The sequence below is a fragment of the Phoca vitulina genome, unplaced genomic scaffold (genome assembly GCF_004348235.1).
Source record: "Phoca vitulina isolate PV1807 unplaced genomic scaffold, GSC_HSeal_1.0 scaffold23, whole genome shotgun sequence".
Lineage (NCBI taxonomy): Eukaryota > Metazoa > Chordata > Mammalia > Carnivora > Phocidae > Phoca > Phoca vitulina.
The window spans coordinates 10,493,176-10,510,154 of NW_022589726.1; the positions used below are offsets into that span (position 1 = coordinate 10,493,176).

At 37.0% G+C, this 16,979-nt stretch overlaps 1 protein-coding gene across 4 annotated transcripts in view; it reads right to left on the reverse strand.

Annotated features, from left to right (window-relative positions):
• The window catches only part of USP15 (ubiquitin specific peptidase 15), a 128,779-nt gene that overhangs the window by 52,331 nt on the left and 59,469 nt on the right, over positions 1-16,979 (reverse strand). For 3 of the 4 annotated variants that reach the window (XR_004301357.1, XM_032421131.1, XM_032421135.1), the window contains exon 7: positions 506-592. The exons of the other annotated variant lie outside the window; for it this stretch is intronic. Coding sequence is in view for 2 of the 3 variants with exons in the window: in XM_032421131.1 (XP_032277022.1) it covers positions 506-592 (87 nt within the window). In the remaining variant the exon portion in view is untranslated. The remainder of the gene's footprint in view (positions 1-505; positions 593-16,979) is intronic. 4 annotated transcript variants of the gene reach the window in all.

A 16,979-nucleotide genomic window follows, 5' to 3' on the forward strand; every position in this document is an offset into this window, starting at 1 on the left:
TGAGATTCTGATTCATGATGGGGTAAGGGAATTGTTTCTCTAAACTTTTTAAAGAAAAAGTGATTGCCTTTTTGATAAACATAAAAATTTGTGTATGCTTTCCAGGTGAGAATCACTGATATATACTCTAAAAAAAAAAAAATACTACAGACTGTAGGTGATTATATATCTAGTTCTCAAATGACATCTGAAATTTACACTCTTACTAAAAAACTGAGTTCTAATAGACTTCTGTATATATTTTCAATAGTGTTTAAAAAGTAAAATTCTGAAAGTACTTTATTTTTCTTTTAGTGGATTACTGTAGTATATGTATTAAATCAAGAAGTTTATAACTGTGCTTTCTTTCTGGTAAAGTTACTCCTAGAAGAACTGATCAGTAATTTAAAAGAAAATTCAATTTTAATGCATTAAGACTTTTATCTTATGTTTTAGATACAAGAGATTTTTGAAACCACAATAGGGCGATCAATTAAACAAAGAGTTTTTAAGATTCAGTGCTTACTTTCTGTTGTTGATGTTGTTATAATTATTTGATAGAGATGAAGGAGAGATCTTTGGTAAAGCTGAAAAATTGGATGCACCTGGGGACCTTTAAAAATATGAAAATGTTAAATTAGATAAAAAATGCTGAATTTTGAAATTAATTATGAAATAAAGAAAAGAACAGATGACAATGTATGTAGTAAATGAATGCTGGAAAACAGATTCATGAGCAAAATCACTATATATCCTTGTTTTTCTATTTCCTATGTATCTTTTCATATAAAAAATAATGGTACAAAAGGGAACTATTTTCAAAAGAAATTTATCAAATTAAATATACAACTTGGTATTTATTATTCCTATAAATCTTCAGACTCAATACACCCATTTCTGAGTTCAGGTAACCATTTTCACTGTTCTACAAACAATAATTTCCTTAAATCAGTGGAATTAGATTATCAATTTTTTAAGAAAGCATGTAAAGGAAATCCAATTTGTATCTCAGTAGGTACCATCACATTCTACTTATACACAACACTGACACAGAGATCCGCGGATTTACCAATTCTTTAAAATGTAAAGCAATAGGGATACAATAGCATAAAAGAATTCAAACATAATCCTGAGAAGTAATTTTTGGCCAAATTATCGCTGCAAAAACTGAAAAGACATACATCTGACCATATATTATTCACCTCACTAATTCAGAATCTTTTTGGAGAAATTTCAATTACTAATGGCTTTTAATCAATCAATATGCTTTATGTGCACGATTTATAATCAACAAACTCATTACACAGGAATGATTACTTTAAAATACTTATCAGCTCTCTTAAAGATTTAATTTTGTAAACAATTTTAATTTACTAGGCAATATCTAGCCCATGGGCTATAAAAAGCTGTCAGTCTAGTATCTCATTCATCATAAATTCTAAATTAGTGAGGCCCAAAGTGATTGGTTTTAAAAAATTATTTTATTTCCTTTCATCAGGTGCTAATGAACAGTGAAATAAATGGTCAATGGGCATGAAAGTATAATCTACAAAATCTGCTTGAAGTCTACAAATTTTAGGTGATTTAGATTTCACCATATCTATATACTTGCAATGCACTACGCAGAATACATGGTGGGCAATAACATTTCTTACACATAAAAATTTTTACTTAACTTTTGAAAGTTTTATACATTATGAAATATTGGTAAAAAAAATTTTTTTAAAAGATTTTTTAGATTTTTATTTATTTGACAGAGAGAGGCACAGTGAGAGAGGGAACACAATCAGGGAGAGTGGAGGAGGGAGAAGCAGGCTTCCCACTGAGCAGGGAGCCCGATGTGGGGCTCGATCCCAGGACCCTGGGATCATGACCTGAGCCGAAGGCAGACGCTCAACTGACTGAGCCACCCAGACACCCCCAAATTTTTATTTTAAAGGAGTTTCTTTTTGTTGATACAGGTTGTATATAGGTAGATTACACTAAGTAAGACCTCTATTTAGATGCCTTTCTGATAGGAGACCTTATAAGATATTATTTTAGTGTACTAAGTTCAAAACGTAAGACATAATCAACCAAGTTTTAATATAAAACAACGTAGAGGACACATTTAAAAGGTTATCTTAATATTTTAAAAGGTACTAGTTTTTAAATATTAATAGAAATACAGAAGTATCCTGGCATTTTTGCCTGCATGTTAAGAATGCCCATGTGCGGCCTTTTTACTATTCATTAGCAACTCTATCCAAGGATAGTATTAGAAGTTTCTATGAAATTCATTGAAATACTCAAACATTTATTAAATGACTACTATATGCCTTGCCCTTGGTAAGTACTAGGAATACAAGGACAGACACAGTTCCTGACATCAAACAGCTCACAATCTAATGGGAGAAAATAAGACATAAGCAAAATAACTATAAAGCAGTGTAAGTCCTATAGAAATTTTAAAACTCTAACAAAATACAAAATTTTGTGGGTAGTAACATGAGGTGATTTAAAATGATGTGCAGAGTTGGAGGGATAGGTGGAAACTAAAAGTGAGGGTATTCCAGGTGGAAAGAACAGCACATGCAAATGTATGGGACTGTAGAAACAATGACGTGTTTAGGGAATTATCAATAAATTGAGTTCGGCTTAAAGAGTAGAAGTATGTAGTGACAGGAACAGAAGTTAATAAGGTAGGCATGATAATAAAGAAGCTTTTATGTTCTATAAAGGAATTTATTAGATCTTATTCCATTGTGCTGGGCATGCTGAGTTTATTTTTTTTAAAAGATTTATTTATTTATTTGACAGAGACACAGCAAGAGACACAGCAAGAGAGGGAACACAAGCAGGGGGAGTGGAGAGGGAGTAGCAGGCTTCCCGCTGAGCAGGGAGCCCGACGCGGGCCCAACCCCAGGACCCTGTGATCATGACCTGAGCCGAAGGCAGACGCTTAACGACTGAGCCACCCAGGCACCCCGGCTGAAAGAGTTTAAAACGGTATCTACATAATCAGATTTGTGTTCTAGAAAGGTAATTCTTGAGAAAGAGAAAGGAGACTGAGAGATCATTTAGGAGACCAGATTAATAAAATTAATAAAGGTTGGGGCAAAGACCACAGACAGGGTAGGCAAGGGCAACATGTCTTGGATGTTTAGGGAGTGGTTCTCAAAGAACAGTCAATGGACCCTGAGAGGGCCCCACGATTCTTTCAACATACCCATCTATGAGGTCAAAACCATTTTCATAATAATATAAAGGCGTTATTTAAGTGTTATTTGGCCTTTTTCACTGGGTGGATATTTGCAATGACATTGCAAAAACAATGGTGGGTAACAATGCTGACACCTTAGCATGGGTTAAAACAGCAGCACCAAATTATATACTAGAGTCACTGTATTCTGCACTGCCTCCTTGCAGTGGAAAACAGTTTCACTTAAGAATATCCATGTTGAAAAGATAAAAAATATTGATTTTATTAAATCTTGACCCTTAAATACACTTCTTTTTAACAGTATGTGACAAACTGGGAAGTGTGCATAAAGCACATCTGTTCTATATTGAAGTAAGATGATTGTCCTGAGGAAGAAGACTTGTGTAATTATTCGAATTTCAAGCAGAACTAGCTCCTCTTCTCACTGCAGCACTCTTCCACATGAAAGGCTGTCTGGCAGACATCGCCTCAGAAATCAATGAAGGGAGCTGTAACTTCAAGGAAAAACACTGAAAGTATTTGTTGCCAATGATAACATTCACGTGATCAAACAAAAAAACAGAATTCTCGAAAACTTGACTTTGCCACTGTGAGGCTCGATAGCTTCCCACTACTTAAAGACTTTCCTCATAAGATTGGTGATGTTTTAACAAATGTGATTAAAAAATATTGTATGATGAAATATGTCAATATTTGGAATATCAGCATAACTCAGTGAATCAATATTTTCCAACTGCATCAAGTTACACATGATAGATTTTAACATAATAGTATTAAAAGTTCATTGATGTGGTTTCAGATTCCACATTGCAATTAAATTTTCATCATTAAACCGCCACTGGTCAAGTTCTGATGTGGTATCAATTACCTGAAAATACCTCTCTGTGTTCTAACTACGTATCTGTGTGAAACTGAGTTTTCTTTAAGCACTTCAATCCAAACAATATATCACAACAAACTGAATGCAGAAGCACATATGAGAATTTAGCTGTCTTCTGTTTAGTCAGATAGTAAAGAAATTTCAAAAATGTAAAACAATTTTTGTTTTTGAAGGTTATTTTTCATTAAAATATTATTCATGTCAAAATACAATGGTTTTAGTATTATTATAAATATTTAAAAATTTATTTTTGATTTCTAATCCACATAAGAAAAGTTCTTTGGGTCTTTAATAATTTTTAAGAATGTTTCTCTCTCCATGTCTCAAATAAATAAATCTTTAAAAAAATAATTTTTATGAATGTAAAGGGGTACCAAGATCAACATATTTTAAAACTTCAGGTTTAGGAGGTAGCATCTGCAAGACTGCTAACTAATTAGGTGAACAAAGAATGAGGCTGAAGGAGGAACTCGATGGCTCTGAGTTGGTACCTGAAATAGGGTATACAGGATATGGATACATATTAGGTTGAGGGAACGGGAGAAGGTAAGATAAAAAAGATTTTAGTTGAATCTTAATGGCAAATCCTACATGACATTTAGAAAAAATCTGGAATTCAGAAGAGCGTTCTGGGCTAGAAAAATAGAATGGCCTATTTCTGTCAGTTTGAGCTGAGGAACAGAATTAGCACACAGTCCATCCACTGACTTTGAGAACCTATTATGGTATGAAAGGAGAGGTCATCAGATAGAAATCTCTGAAATTATCAATGCATTTAAGTTGTGAGCAAAGCTGTTGCATATAGACAGTGAAGCTGTACACTGCACAGTACCAAGGAGGGCCTCTCACATAGATTACAACGTGGAAGATGCCCAAGAGCTGTGCAGCACACAACCCGCACAAGCAAACATGGCACTCCCAAAAAGGAAGAGCACCAGCCAGCCAGAGAATTGGCTAGAGAAGTGTAAACAGTTCTTGAATCATGGATTCAAATTAAGAGAAGTTCTTCAGGAGACAGTTAACAAAAAGTATTAAAGAAAGGTCAAAAAAAGACTTTGTTAAATCCCGAATGGGTGGTAAGGAATAGTAAGTATGGCCTTTTTAAAGTTGGCTGTCAAAGGAAAAAAAAAACCCAAAGTATGGTATTTGGAGGAAGTTTATGGTTTTTTTTTTGTTTTTAAAAACAGGACAGATTTGGGGAAGATGACACTGGAAAAGAAAGAAAAAGAATGAACTGTTAAAGTGAGTGTCTACTATATGTGTGCAAGTATGGTAGGCATTTATATATATGTAGAAGGGAGGAGATAATGAAAGAAAAAGCAGTTCTAGGAAGCACTGGGATAAGTAACTTTGAAAGGCTATGAAACTTTTTTTTTTTTTTCTTTTAAAGATTTTATTTATTTATTTGACAGAGAGAGCGAGAGAGCACAAGCAGGGAGAACAGTAGAGGGAGAGGGAGAAGCAGGCTCCCCGCCAAGCAGGGAGCCCGATGTGAGGCTCGATCCCAGGATCCTGAGATCATGACCTGAGCCGAAGGCAGACGCTTAACCATCTGAGCCACCCAGGCGCCCCGGGATAAGTAACTTTGGTAGAGAAATTGTCCTTTATAGCATAATGATCCGAAAGAGAAGGATGGATATGGTCCACAGGTGAAGCTGAAGTATATCAACACTTTTTAAGTGTTGTTACAGACATTACGGATGAATGTTACAGATCACTTATCTATTCTGATTCCAACTTCTGACTAGATTACACATAGCCCAATCTAGCTAACATTTGTGGAGTTAATTTAGGGGTTGACTAGTCAGTCTGTGGATTATAATCTGAGCCCTTTAGCTCTATTTCTTTGATGTAATTTGGAAATTACACTGTTCCTCAGCAACTCTGCTCTAGTGGCTTTTTAAGGAGAGGGGAGAAAAAAATTACGCAGGATATTACACACAGACTAGATACTAAGCCAGTTAACAGGCGTTAAACTGATTTTGGCTAGTTTGGGCTAGGTGTAAGGTAGGGATCCATTTCTTAAACAAGACAGAAAACAGTAAAACATCAATGTGGCTGATATTATTTCCTGAAGACAGAAAATCAAACTTCATGCTGGACAAATGCAATATTTGAATTGTCCTATTTCCAGTGTTTCAACTAAAAGCATGCAATTCAAGGCTGTAAGTTGAACTTTTTACTTCAAGAGAAAAATACAACTTGATAAACTAATTGAATATTCTTGATAAATTAACTAATAATTAACTTACATGAAAACCTAATACCATATTGAGCAACCAAAATACAGAGATGTTAAGTCTGAATGCTGACATAGCAAAACAATTAAAGATTTGTATAGGTATTTTCAAATCTGGCATAAAACAACCCAGTGCTTTAAGATCTAACATTATAAAACAAGAATTATCTTATTAAGAAAAACAAGACCAACCTTAAACCTACCCATTTCTAACAGATTAATTCTTAGAGAAAAAGAAAAATTTAAATCTCTCTAAAAATTAAACACTTTTACTGTGGTGAGATTACAGTTCAACAAGCCCTTTGTTGTGTGCCTCTCCTATGCCAGGCAGTAGGTTAGGTATTTAAAGATAAATGAAAAAGAGTTTAAGAGAATTTATATATAAATTGCTTCTCATAACTTTATTTGTTCCTTATTTTGACTGTTATCAGTGGTATTTATAACATAAAACATTCCATTTTAAGAAAATAAAATTAGTTACTTTTCTTCAGCGATTATGAATCCCAGTACCAAAATTGCAACCCATTTTATTTTCAACTTATTATAGAAATTTCCAAACATACACAAGTCCTCACGTACCCAGTACCAGAGTGTACACTCGGTTTCAAAAATTATTAACAACCTGCCACTTTTGTTTTATCTTTATCCCCTTGACCTCCCCCGCCCCATGTTTTTGCTGGACTATTTTAAAGCAAATCCCAGACATTTATTTCACCTGTATTTACACACACACACACACACACACACACACACACACACACACACTGGAATATTACTCAGCCATAAAAAAGAATGAAATCTTGTCATTTCCAATGACATAGATGGAACTAGAGGGTATTATGCTAAGTAAAGTAAGTCAGTCAGGGAATGACAAATACCATATGATTTCACTCATATGTGGAATTTAAGAAACCAAACAGATGAACATAGGGGAAATAAAAGAGAAGCAAACCATAAAATAGACTTAATGATAGAGAACAAACAGGGTTGCTGGAGAGAAGGTGAGCGGCAGGATGGGCTAAATAGGTGATGGGTATTAAGCAGGACACTTGTTGTGATGAGCACTCAGTGTTATATGTAAGTGATTAATCTCTGATTTCTACTCCTGAAACTAATATTACACTTTATGATAACTGGAATTTAAATAAAAACTTGAAACAAACAAAAAATTACACTATATATCCCTAACAGGTAAGAGATCCTTTCTGATACCACTGTCAGATCCAACTGAATACTCTGTTCATGTTCACTTTTTTCACCAATTGTCTTAAAAGTATCTTTTCTGGGCGCCTGGGTGGCTCAGTTGGTTAAGCGACTGCCTTCAGCTCAGGTCATGATCCCAGAGTCCTGGGATTGAGTCCCACATCGGGCTCCCAGCTCAGCGGAGAGCCTGCTTCTCCCTCTGACCCTCCCCCCTCTCATGCTGTTTCTCTCTCTCTCTCTCAAATAAATAAATAAAATCTTTAAAAAAAAAAAAAGTATCTTTTCTCGGCGGAGAAAGATGGCTGAGGAGTAAGAGACCTGGATTTCGTCTAGTCTCAGGAATTCAGCTGGATAGGGATCAAACCATTCTGAACAACTACGAACTCAACAGGAGGTCGAAGAAAAGAATAGCAATAACTCTCTGAACAGAAAAGCAGCCACTTTCTGGAAGGTAGGACGTGCGGAGAAGTGAATCCGAGGCGACATTCGGGAAGATAGACGGCGGGGGAGGGGGCCTCCGTCGGCCACTTCTGGCAAGTGATAGAGCCGTGGAGCACAAAATCGGAACTTTTAGAAGTCGGCTCCGCTGAGGGACGTCGCTCCAGTGGCTAAGCGCTGGGTGAAACCCTCGCGGGACACTGGTCTCAGGACCCTCGGGGTCACAGGAAGACCGGGGGTGCCTGAGTGCGGCAGAGCTCCCAGGTATCAGAGCGGGGAAGCCGGCTGCAGAGACGGAGCCGAGGCGCGGGCTCTCAGCTCGGGGTTGCCATAAACGGTGATCCACGGCACAGTCGGGCCACTGCTCCTCCAGCAGGGACCCAACGAGCGGCAGATCCGGGGAGACTCCCCTTCCTCCCCTGGGAGGAGCAGCGCGGGAGCGCACTGCAGGGATCTGCTGGGTTTGGAGACTCCACACCGAGTCGGGTGTCAGAGATAGGAACGCTCGGTCACAGGCCGCGTGAGCACGGAGTGCGGCCAGAGCAGGGAGATGGGACTGACTGACTGCTTTTCTCTGGGGACGCACTGAGGAGCGGGGCCCCGAGTTCTCGGCTCCTCCGGGGTGGAGATTGGGAGGCCGCCATTTTCACTCTCGGCCTCCAAAGCTGCATGGAAAGCTTGCAGGGAACAAAAGCTCCCGAGAGCAAACCCGAGCAGATTACTTAGCCCAGATGGGGCAAGGGCGGGGCAATTTCGCCTCCGGCAAAGACATTTGGGAACCATGGCAACAGGCCCCTCCCCCAGAAGATCAGGGAGAATAGCCAGCCAAGACCAAGTTTACTGATCAATGAGAACGGCAGAACTCCAGTGCTAGGGGAATAATGCACATAGAATCCATGGCTTTTTTACCATGATTCTTTAGTCTTTCAAAGTTAATTTTTTCTTTAACTTTTTCTTTTTTAATTTTTCTTTTTCCCTTTTTCAACCAACATCAATCCCTTTTTTGAAAAAATTTTTATTTTTCATTTTTAGAGTCATATTCTATACCTTCATAGTAGTTACCCTTATTTTTGGCATATATATATAAGTTGTTCTCTCTTTAAAATTTTGAGATAGTTTCTTCTAACAGATCAAAATATACCCTAAATCTCTAGTGTATGGTTTTGTTCTACTCTCCTGCCTGATCACATTCTCCCCTTTTTTTCTTTTTAAATCCTCTTCTTTCTTTTTTCAAACAACTTCTTATCAATTCCTTTTATAAAATTTTTTATAATTTTCATCTTTACAGTCATATTCCATCCCTTCATCATATCAACCCTTATTTTTGTACATATATAAGTTTTTCTTTCTTTAAAATTCTGAGAGGCACTTTCTTCTAACAGACCAAAATACACCCAAAATCTAGTATGTGCACTGATCTATGCACCAGCCTGATCATATTTGATCATATTCTGTTTTTTTTGTTTTGTTCTGTTTTTGTTTGTTTTTATCTTTTTCTTTTTTCTTTCTTTCCCTTTATTTTCCCCCTGCTTCAGGTCTTTTCTGATTTGTTTAGAGTATATTTTCTGGGGACGTTGTTCCCTGTTAGCATTTTGTTCCTTCATTCATTAATCTATTCTCCTCTGGACAAAATGACAAGACGGAAAAAATCACTCAACAAAAAGAACAAGAGGTAGTACCGACTGCCAGGGACCTAGTCAATACGGACATTAGTACGATGTTGGATGTAGAGTTCAGAATCATCACTTTAAAGATACTAGCTGGGCTTGAAAAAAGCATGGAAGTTATTAGAGAAACCCTTTCTGGAGAAATAAAAGAACTAAAATCTAACCAAGTCGAAATCAAAAAGGCTATTAATGAGGTGCAATCAAAAATGGGGGCGCTAACTGCTAGGATAAACGAGGCAGAAGAGAGAATCAGTGATATAGAAGACCAAATGATGGAAAATAAAGAAGCTGAGAAAAAGAGAGATAAACAACTACTGGATCACAAGGGCAGAATTCGAGAGATAAGTGATACCATAAGACGAAACAGTATTAGAATAATTGGGATCCCAGAAGAAGAAGAAAGAGAGAGAGGGCCAGAAGGTATACTGGAGCAAATTACAGCAGAGAACTTCCCTAATTTGGGAAGGAAACAGGCCTCAAAATCCAGGATGCACAGAGAACCCCTCTCAAAATCAATAAAAATAGGTCAACACCTAATAGTAAAACTTACGAGTCTCAGAGACAAAGAGAAAATCCTGAAAGCAGCTCAGGAGAAGAGATACGTAACCTACAATGGTAGAAACATTAGATTGGCAAAAGACCTATCCACAGAGACCTGGCAGGCCAGAAAGGACTGGCAGGATATATTCAGAGCACTAAATGAGAAAAATATGCAGCCAAGAATACTATATCCAGCTAGGCTGTCATTGAAAATAGAAGGAGAGATAAAAAGCTTCCAGGACAAACAAAAACTAAAGGAATTTGCAAACATGAAACCAGCCCTACAAGAAATATTGAAAGGGATCCTCTAAGCAAAGAGAGAGCCTAAAAGCAACATAGACCAGAAAGGAACACAGACAATATATAGTAACAGTCACCTTACAGGCAATACAATGGCACTAAATTCCTATCTTTCAATAGTTACCCTGAATGTAAATGGGCTAAATGCCCCAATCAAAAGACACAGGCTATCAGATTGGATTAAAAAACAAGACCCATCGATATGCTGTCTGCAAGAGACTCATTATAGACCCAAAGACACCCCCAGATTGAAAGTGAGGGGGTGGAAAACCATTTACCATGCTAATGGACACCAAAAGAAAGCTGGGGCGGCAATCCTTATATCAGACAGATTAGATTTTAAACCAAAGACTGTAATAAGAGATGAGGAAGGACACTATATCCTACTTAAAGGGTCTATCCAACAAGAAGATCTAACAATTGTAAATATCTATGCCCCTAACATGGGAGCAGCCAATTATATAAGGCAATTAATAACAAAAGCAAAGAAACACATTGACAACAATACAATAATAGTGGGGGACTTTAACAGCCCCCTCACTGAAATGGACAGATCATCTAAGCAAAAGATCAACAAGGAAATAAAGACTTTAAATGACACACTGGATCAAATGGACTTCACAGATATATTCAAAACATTCCATCCCAAAGCAACGGAATACACATTCTTCTCTAGTGCCCATGGAACATTCTCCAGAATCGATCACATCCTAGGTCATAAATCAGGTCTCAACCGGTACCAAAAGACTCGGATCATTCCCTGCCTATTTTCAGACCACAATGCTTTGAAACTAGAACTCAATCACAAGAGGAAAGTCGGGAAGAACTCAAATACATGGAGGCTAAAGAGCATCCTACTAAAGAATGAATGGGTCAACCAGGAAATTAAAGAAGAATTTAAAAAATTCATGGAAACCAATGAAAATGAAAACACAACTGTTCAAAATTTTTGGGATGCAGCAAAGGCAGTCTAAAGAGGACAGTATATAGCAATACAAGCCTTTCTCCAGAAACACGAAAGGTCTCAAGTACATAACCTAACCCTACACCTAAAGGAGCTGGAGAAAGAACAGCAAATAAAGCCTAAACCCAGCAGGAGAAGAGAAATAATAAAGATCAGAGCAGAAATCAATGAAATAGAAACCAAAAGAACAGTAGAACAGATCAACGAAACTAGGAGCTGGTTCTCTGAAAGAATTAACAAGATTGATAAACCTCTGGCCAGACTTATCAAAAAGAAAAGAGAAATGACCCAAATCAACAAAATCATGAATGAAAGAGGAGAGATCACAACCAACACCAAAGAAATACAAACAATTATAAAAACATATGAGCAACTCTATGCCAGCAAATTAGATAACCTGGAAGAAATGGATGCATTCCTAGAGATGTATCAACTACCAAAACTGAACCAGGAAGAAAGAGAAAACCTGAACAGACCTATAACCACTAAGGAAATTGAAGCAGTTATCAAAAATCTCCCAACAAACAAAAGCCCAGGACCAGATGGCTTCCCAGGGGAATTCTACCAAACATTTAAAGAAGAATTAATACCTATTCTTCTGAAACTGTTCCAAAAAATAGAAATGGAAGGAAAACTTCCAAACTCGTTTTATGAGGCCACCACTACCTTGATCCCAAAACCAGACAAAGACACCATCAAAAAGGAGAAGTACAGACCAATATCCCCAATGAACATGGATGCAAAAATTCTCACCAAAATACTAGCCAAAAGGATCCAAGAGTACATTAAAAGGATTATTCACCACGACCAAGTGGGATTTATCCCTGGGCTGCAAGGTTGGTTCAACATCCGCAAATCAATCAACGTGATACAATACATTAACAAAAGAAAGAACAAGAATCATATGATCCTCTCCATAGATGCAAAAAAAGCATTTGACAAAGGACAACATCCTTTCTTGATCAAAACTCTTCAGAGTATAGGGATAGAAGGTACATACCTCAATAAAAGCCATCTATGAAAAACCTACAGCGAACATCATTCTCAATGGGGAAAAACTGAGAGCTTTCCCCCTAAGGTCAGGAACGCAGCAGGGATGTCCACTATCACTACTGCTATTCAACATAGTATTTGAAGTCCTAGCCACAACAATCAGACAACAAAAAGAAATAAAAGGCATCCAAATCAGCAAAGAAGAAGTCAAACTCTCACTCTTTGCAGATGATATGATACTTTATGTGAAAAACCCAAAAGACTCCACCCCAAAACTGCTAGAACTCATAAAGGAATTCAGTAAAGTGGCAGGATATAAAATCAATGCACAGAAATCAGTGGCATTCCTATACACCAACAACAAGACAGAAGAAAGAGAAATTAAGGAGTCGATCCCATTTACAATTACACCCAAAACCATAAGATACCTAGGAATAAATCTAACCAAAGAGGCAAAGAATCTGTACTCCGAAAACTATAAAATACTCATGAAAGAAATTGAGGAAGACACAAAGAAATGGAAAGATGTTCCATGCTCATGGATTGGAAGAACAAATATGGTGAAGATGTCAATGCTACCTAGAGCAATCTACACATTCAATGCAATCCCCCTCAAAATACCATCCACTTTTTTCAAAGAAATGGAACAAATAATCCTAAAATTTGTATGGAACCAGAAAAGACCCCGAATAGCCAGAAGAATGTTGAAAAAGAAAAGCAAAGCTGGCGGCATCACAATTCCGGACTTCCAGCTCTATTACAAAGCTGGCATCATCAAGACAGCATGGTACTGGCACAAAAACAGACACATAGATCAATGGAACAGAACAGAGAGCCCAGAAATGGACCCTCAACTCTATGGTCAACTAATCTTTGACAAAGCAGGAAAGAATGTCCCATGGAAAAAAGACAGTCTCTTCAACAGATGTTGGAAAAATTGGACAGCCACATGCAGAAGAATGAAACTGGACCATTTCCTTACACCACACACAAAAAGAGACTCAAAATGGATGAAAGACCTAAATGTGAGACAGGGGTTCATCAAAATCCTAGAGGAGAACACAGGCAGCAATCTCTTCGACCTCACCGCAACAACTTCTTCCTAGAAATATCGCCAAAGGCAAGGGAAGCAAGAGCAAAAATGAACTATTGGGACTTCATCAAGATAAAAAGCTTTGCACAGCAAAGGAAACAGTCAACAAAACCAAAAGACAACCGACAGAATGGGAGAAGATATTTGCAAATGACATATCAGATAAAGGGCTAGTATCCAAAATCTATAAAGAACTTAATCAAACTCAACACCCAAAGAACAAAGAATCCAATCAAGAAATGGGCAGAAGACATGAACAGACCTTTTTCCAAAGAAGACATCCAAATGGCCAACAGACACAGGAAAAAGTGCTCAACATCGCTCGGCATCAGGGAAATCCAAATCAAAACCTCAATGAGATACCACCTCACACAAGTCAGAATGGCTAAAATTAACAAGTCAGGAAACGACAGATGTTGGCAGGGATGTGGAGAAAGGGAAACCCTCCTACACTGTTGGTGGGAATGCAAGCTGGTGCAACCACTCTGGAAAACAGTATGGAGGTTCCTCAAAAAGTTGAAAATAGAGCTACCATACAGTCCAGCAATTGCACTACTGGGTATTTACCCCAAAGATACAAATGTAGGGATCCAAAGGGGTACATGCACCCCGATGTTTATAGCAGCAATGTCCACAATAGCCAAACTGTGGAAAGAGCCAAGATGTCCATCGGCAGATGAATGGATAAAGAAGATGTGGTATATATATATACAATGGAATATTATGCAGCCATCAAAAGGAATGAGATCTTGCCATTTGCTGTGACGTGGATGGAACCGGCGGGTGTTATGCTGAGCGAGATAAGTCAATCAGAGAAAGACATGTATCATATGACCTCACTGATATGAGGAATTCTTAATCTCAGGAAACAAACTGAGGGTTGCTGGAGTGGTGGGGGTGGGAGGGATGGGGTGGTTGGGTGATAGACACCGGGGAGTGTATGTGCTATGGTGAGTGCTGTGAATTGTGCAAGACTGTTGAATCACAGACCTGTACCTCTGAAACAAATAATGCAATATATGTTAAGAAAAAAAAAAAAAAGAAGAAGATAGCAGGAGGGGAAGAATGAAGGGGGGGAAATCGGAGGGGGAGATGAACCATGAGAGACGATGGACTCTGAAAAACAAACTGAGGGTTCTAGAGGGGAGGGGGTGGGAGGATGGGTTAGCCTGGTGATGGGTATTAAAGAGGGCACGTTCTGCATGGAGCACTGGGTGTTATGCACAAACATCGAATCATGGAACGCTACATCAAAAACTAATGATGTAATGTATGGTGATTAATATAACAATAAAAAAAATTAAAAAAAAAAAAGTATCTTTTCTCCCCAGTTGGTTGATTTGAATCAGGACCCAAAACAAGTCCATACATTTGCAGATCAATTTTTATAACTTCAAAAGCCCTTACTTGCTCCTGCCAGCTAACTTCTCCTCTGGTTTCACCTTACAGTGACGAAATTTATTTTACATTTGAATGATTTCTGTATCTATTCATATAGTTAACCTTGACTCATGTGTATTACTGCAAATTGCTCAAATCCTTTTTGGATCAAACCAGGGAACAAAAAGAAAAAAAAGAAAGAAAATATTCAATAATTATTTGTGAGTACCTGTGCGTATCAAGCATCTATATAAGAATCGTAAACTTAAATTATATTCATTTTTGCATAAAATATACTGTCTAAATTTCATAACTTCAATTAAATCTGGATATAGCTTTTAAATTTCAAATCTAACACTAGTTACTGAACTCAACTGTGACCATGCTTTTGGCAAAACTTGGAGACATGGTATGGGTAACTAGATTGAAATTATCTTTCCACAACAGAAAGTTGGTACAGTGTCTAGTGGAAGGAAAGATTGATTTAATCCATGTGCATTTTAAGCATTTCAAAGGAGTGTGCATATAAACTCAGGATCTTAATGAGTATTAAAATGAGAAACCTCAAAGTACAGTCATGGGGAGTGTGTTTATGTGTAGGCACAAGCATTTCTAAAAAGGATTTGGAGTTTGGATAGCTAAAATAACCAGAAAAAAAGCAGTTCATTTGGTAAATAGCACACAGGAACTTCCTTTTAACATTATTATGATGCCTATCTTTAGGTGACAAATACCTAGGAAAGGAGGTATATATTCAAATAACAAAAAAAACTAATATGGCACCAGATTAAGTTTATACTTAGTGTTTTGGTCACCAATTTGGTATTTTGTTAATCGGAACAACACAGATGGCAGAGAGACAATGTATGAGTAAGAACTACTAGCTTAGTTTTCCATTTGATTATTTTTGGCCTCTCATGCCTTATGTAGTTAATTTTGGATTCTTCTTTGGATGTTTTCTAGCCCATGAAAACTGCCTTTTCACAATCATCAATGACCCTTAACTTTTATTCACAAGATACTTAATCACATGTCTTTTGTCAATATTTTTGAATTAATGAAAATGTCTGAATGTGCTTACTCCCACAAGAGGAATTTAGGTTTTTTTCTGTAATATTAATAATCTAAAGCCATTCTTTGAAATAACTATACCTAAATAAAACCATACAGAAAAAAATTAATTGTACAACTTAGTCAAAATTTAATAGAGTTGTGTCTCAGAAGCTATGGCTAAGGGATAAATTGTTAACATTCAACAAACTCTGGAAAGTAAGGGATATAATCTATTGATTAGGTTTCTTGTCTCTTTAGGAACCGCTATGCTTTTACAATTATTCTACTTTAAAATATTTTTTTAGAAATACAAGATTTAACTAGGCATATATCTCCCACTGAATAATTATACTATGTACCTGATGCCAACATGTCAAATTTAACAGAACAGAAAACCTCGGGTTAAAACTTTTCTAAGGTATTACTGCAAAACACTATGTTTTGAGAGGTTGTAAGAAATCAGAAAAACTAGATTAGAAATGCAAGTTCTGAAAAAAACTAAGCACTTGAGTATTTTAAAAATATAACATGAATATAAAGACGTAAATTTCAAATCACATGGTACCTAGCAGAAAAATCCAGACAGAAAACTCTTGAATATTTTTTTGGTAGCTTTAGATTTCTAATACAGATTTTGAGTTGTTTCAGGGTATGTGCATTTTTGTAACTACAGGACTACATGTTTTAAACAAAATTGTATTTTACCCTTAACATTTTTTAATATTTAGCATTTCTTCTCCATCAAGTAGCACAAAAATTTAGTTTTAGCTGAGGATATATGGTCTCAATTCTGATAAAACTGGGCCCAGGACATTCTTCTGTTTCAGGAAACATATGCCTACTTGTTCATAAGCGGCACCTAAAAATGCAGATTCCTGGGCCCAACATAAAGATTTATCTTTATATTCTGTTCATCCTATGGTGGTCCACACAGTAAATATTAAGAAACATTACCTACAAAATTTCTCAAAATGTGATCCTAAGACCAAAAGCATTAGAATCATCTGTGAACTTACTAGAACCGTTAATTCAGGAGCTCCACTCCACC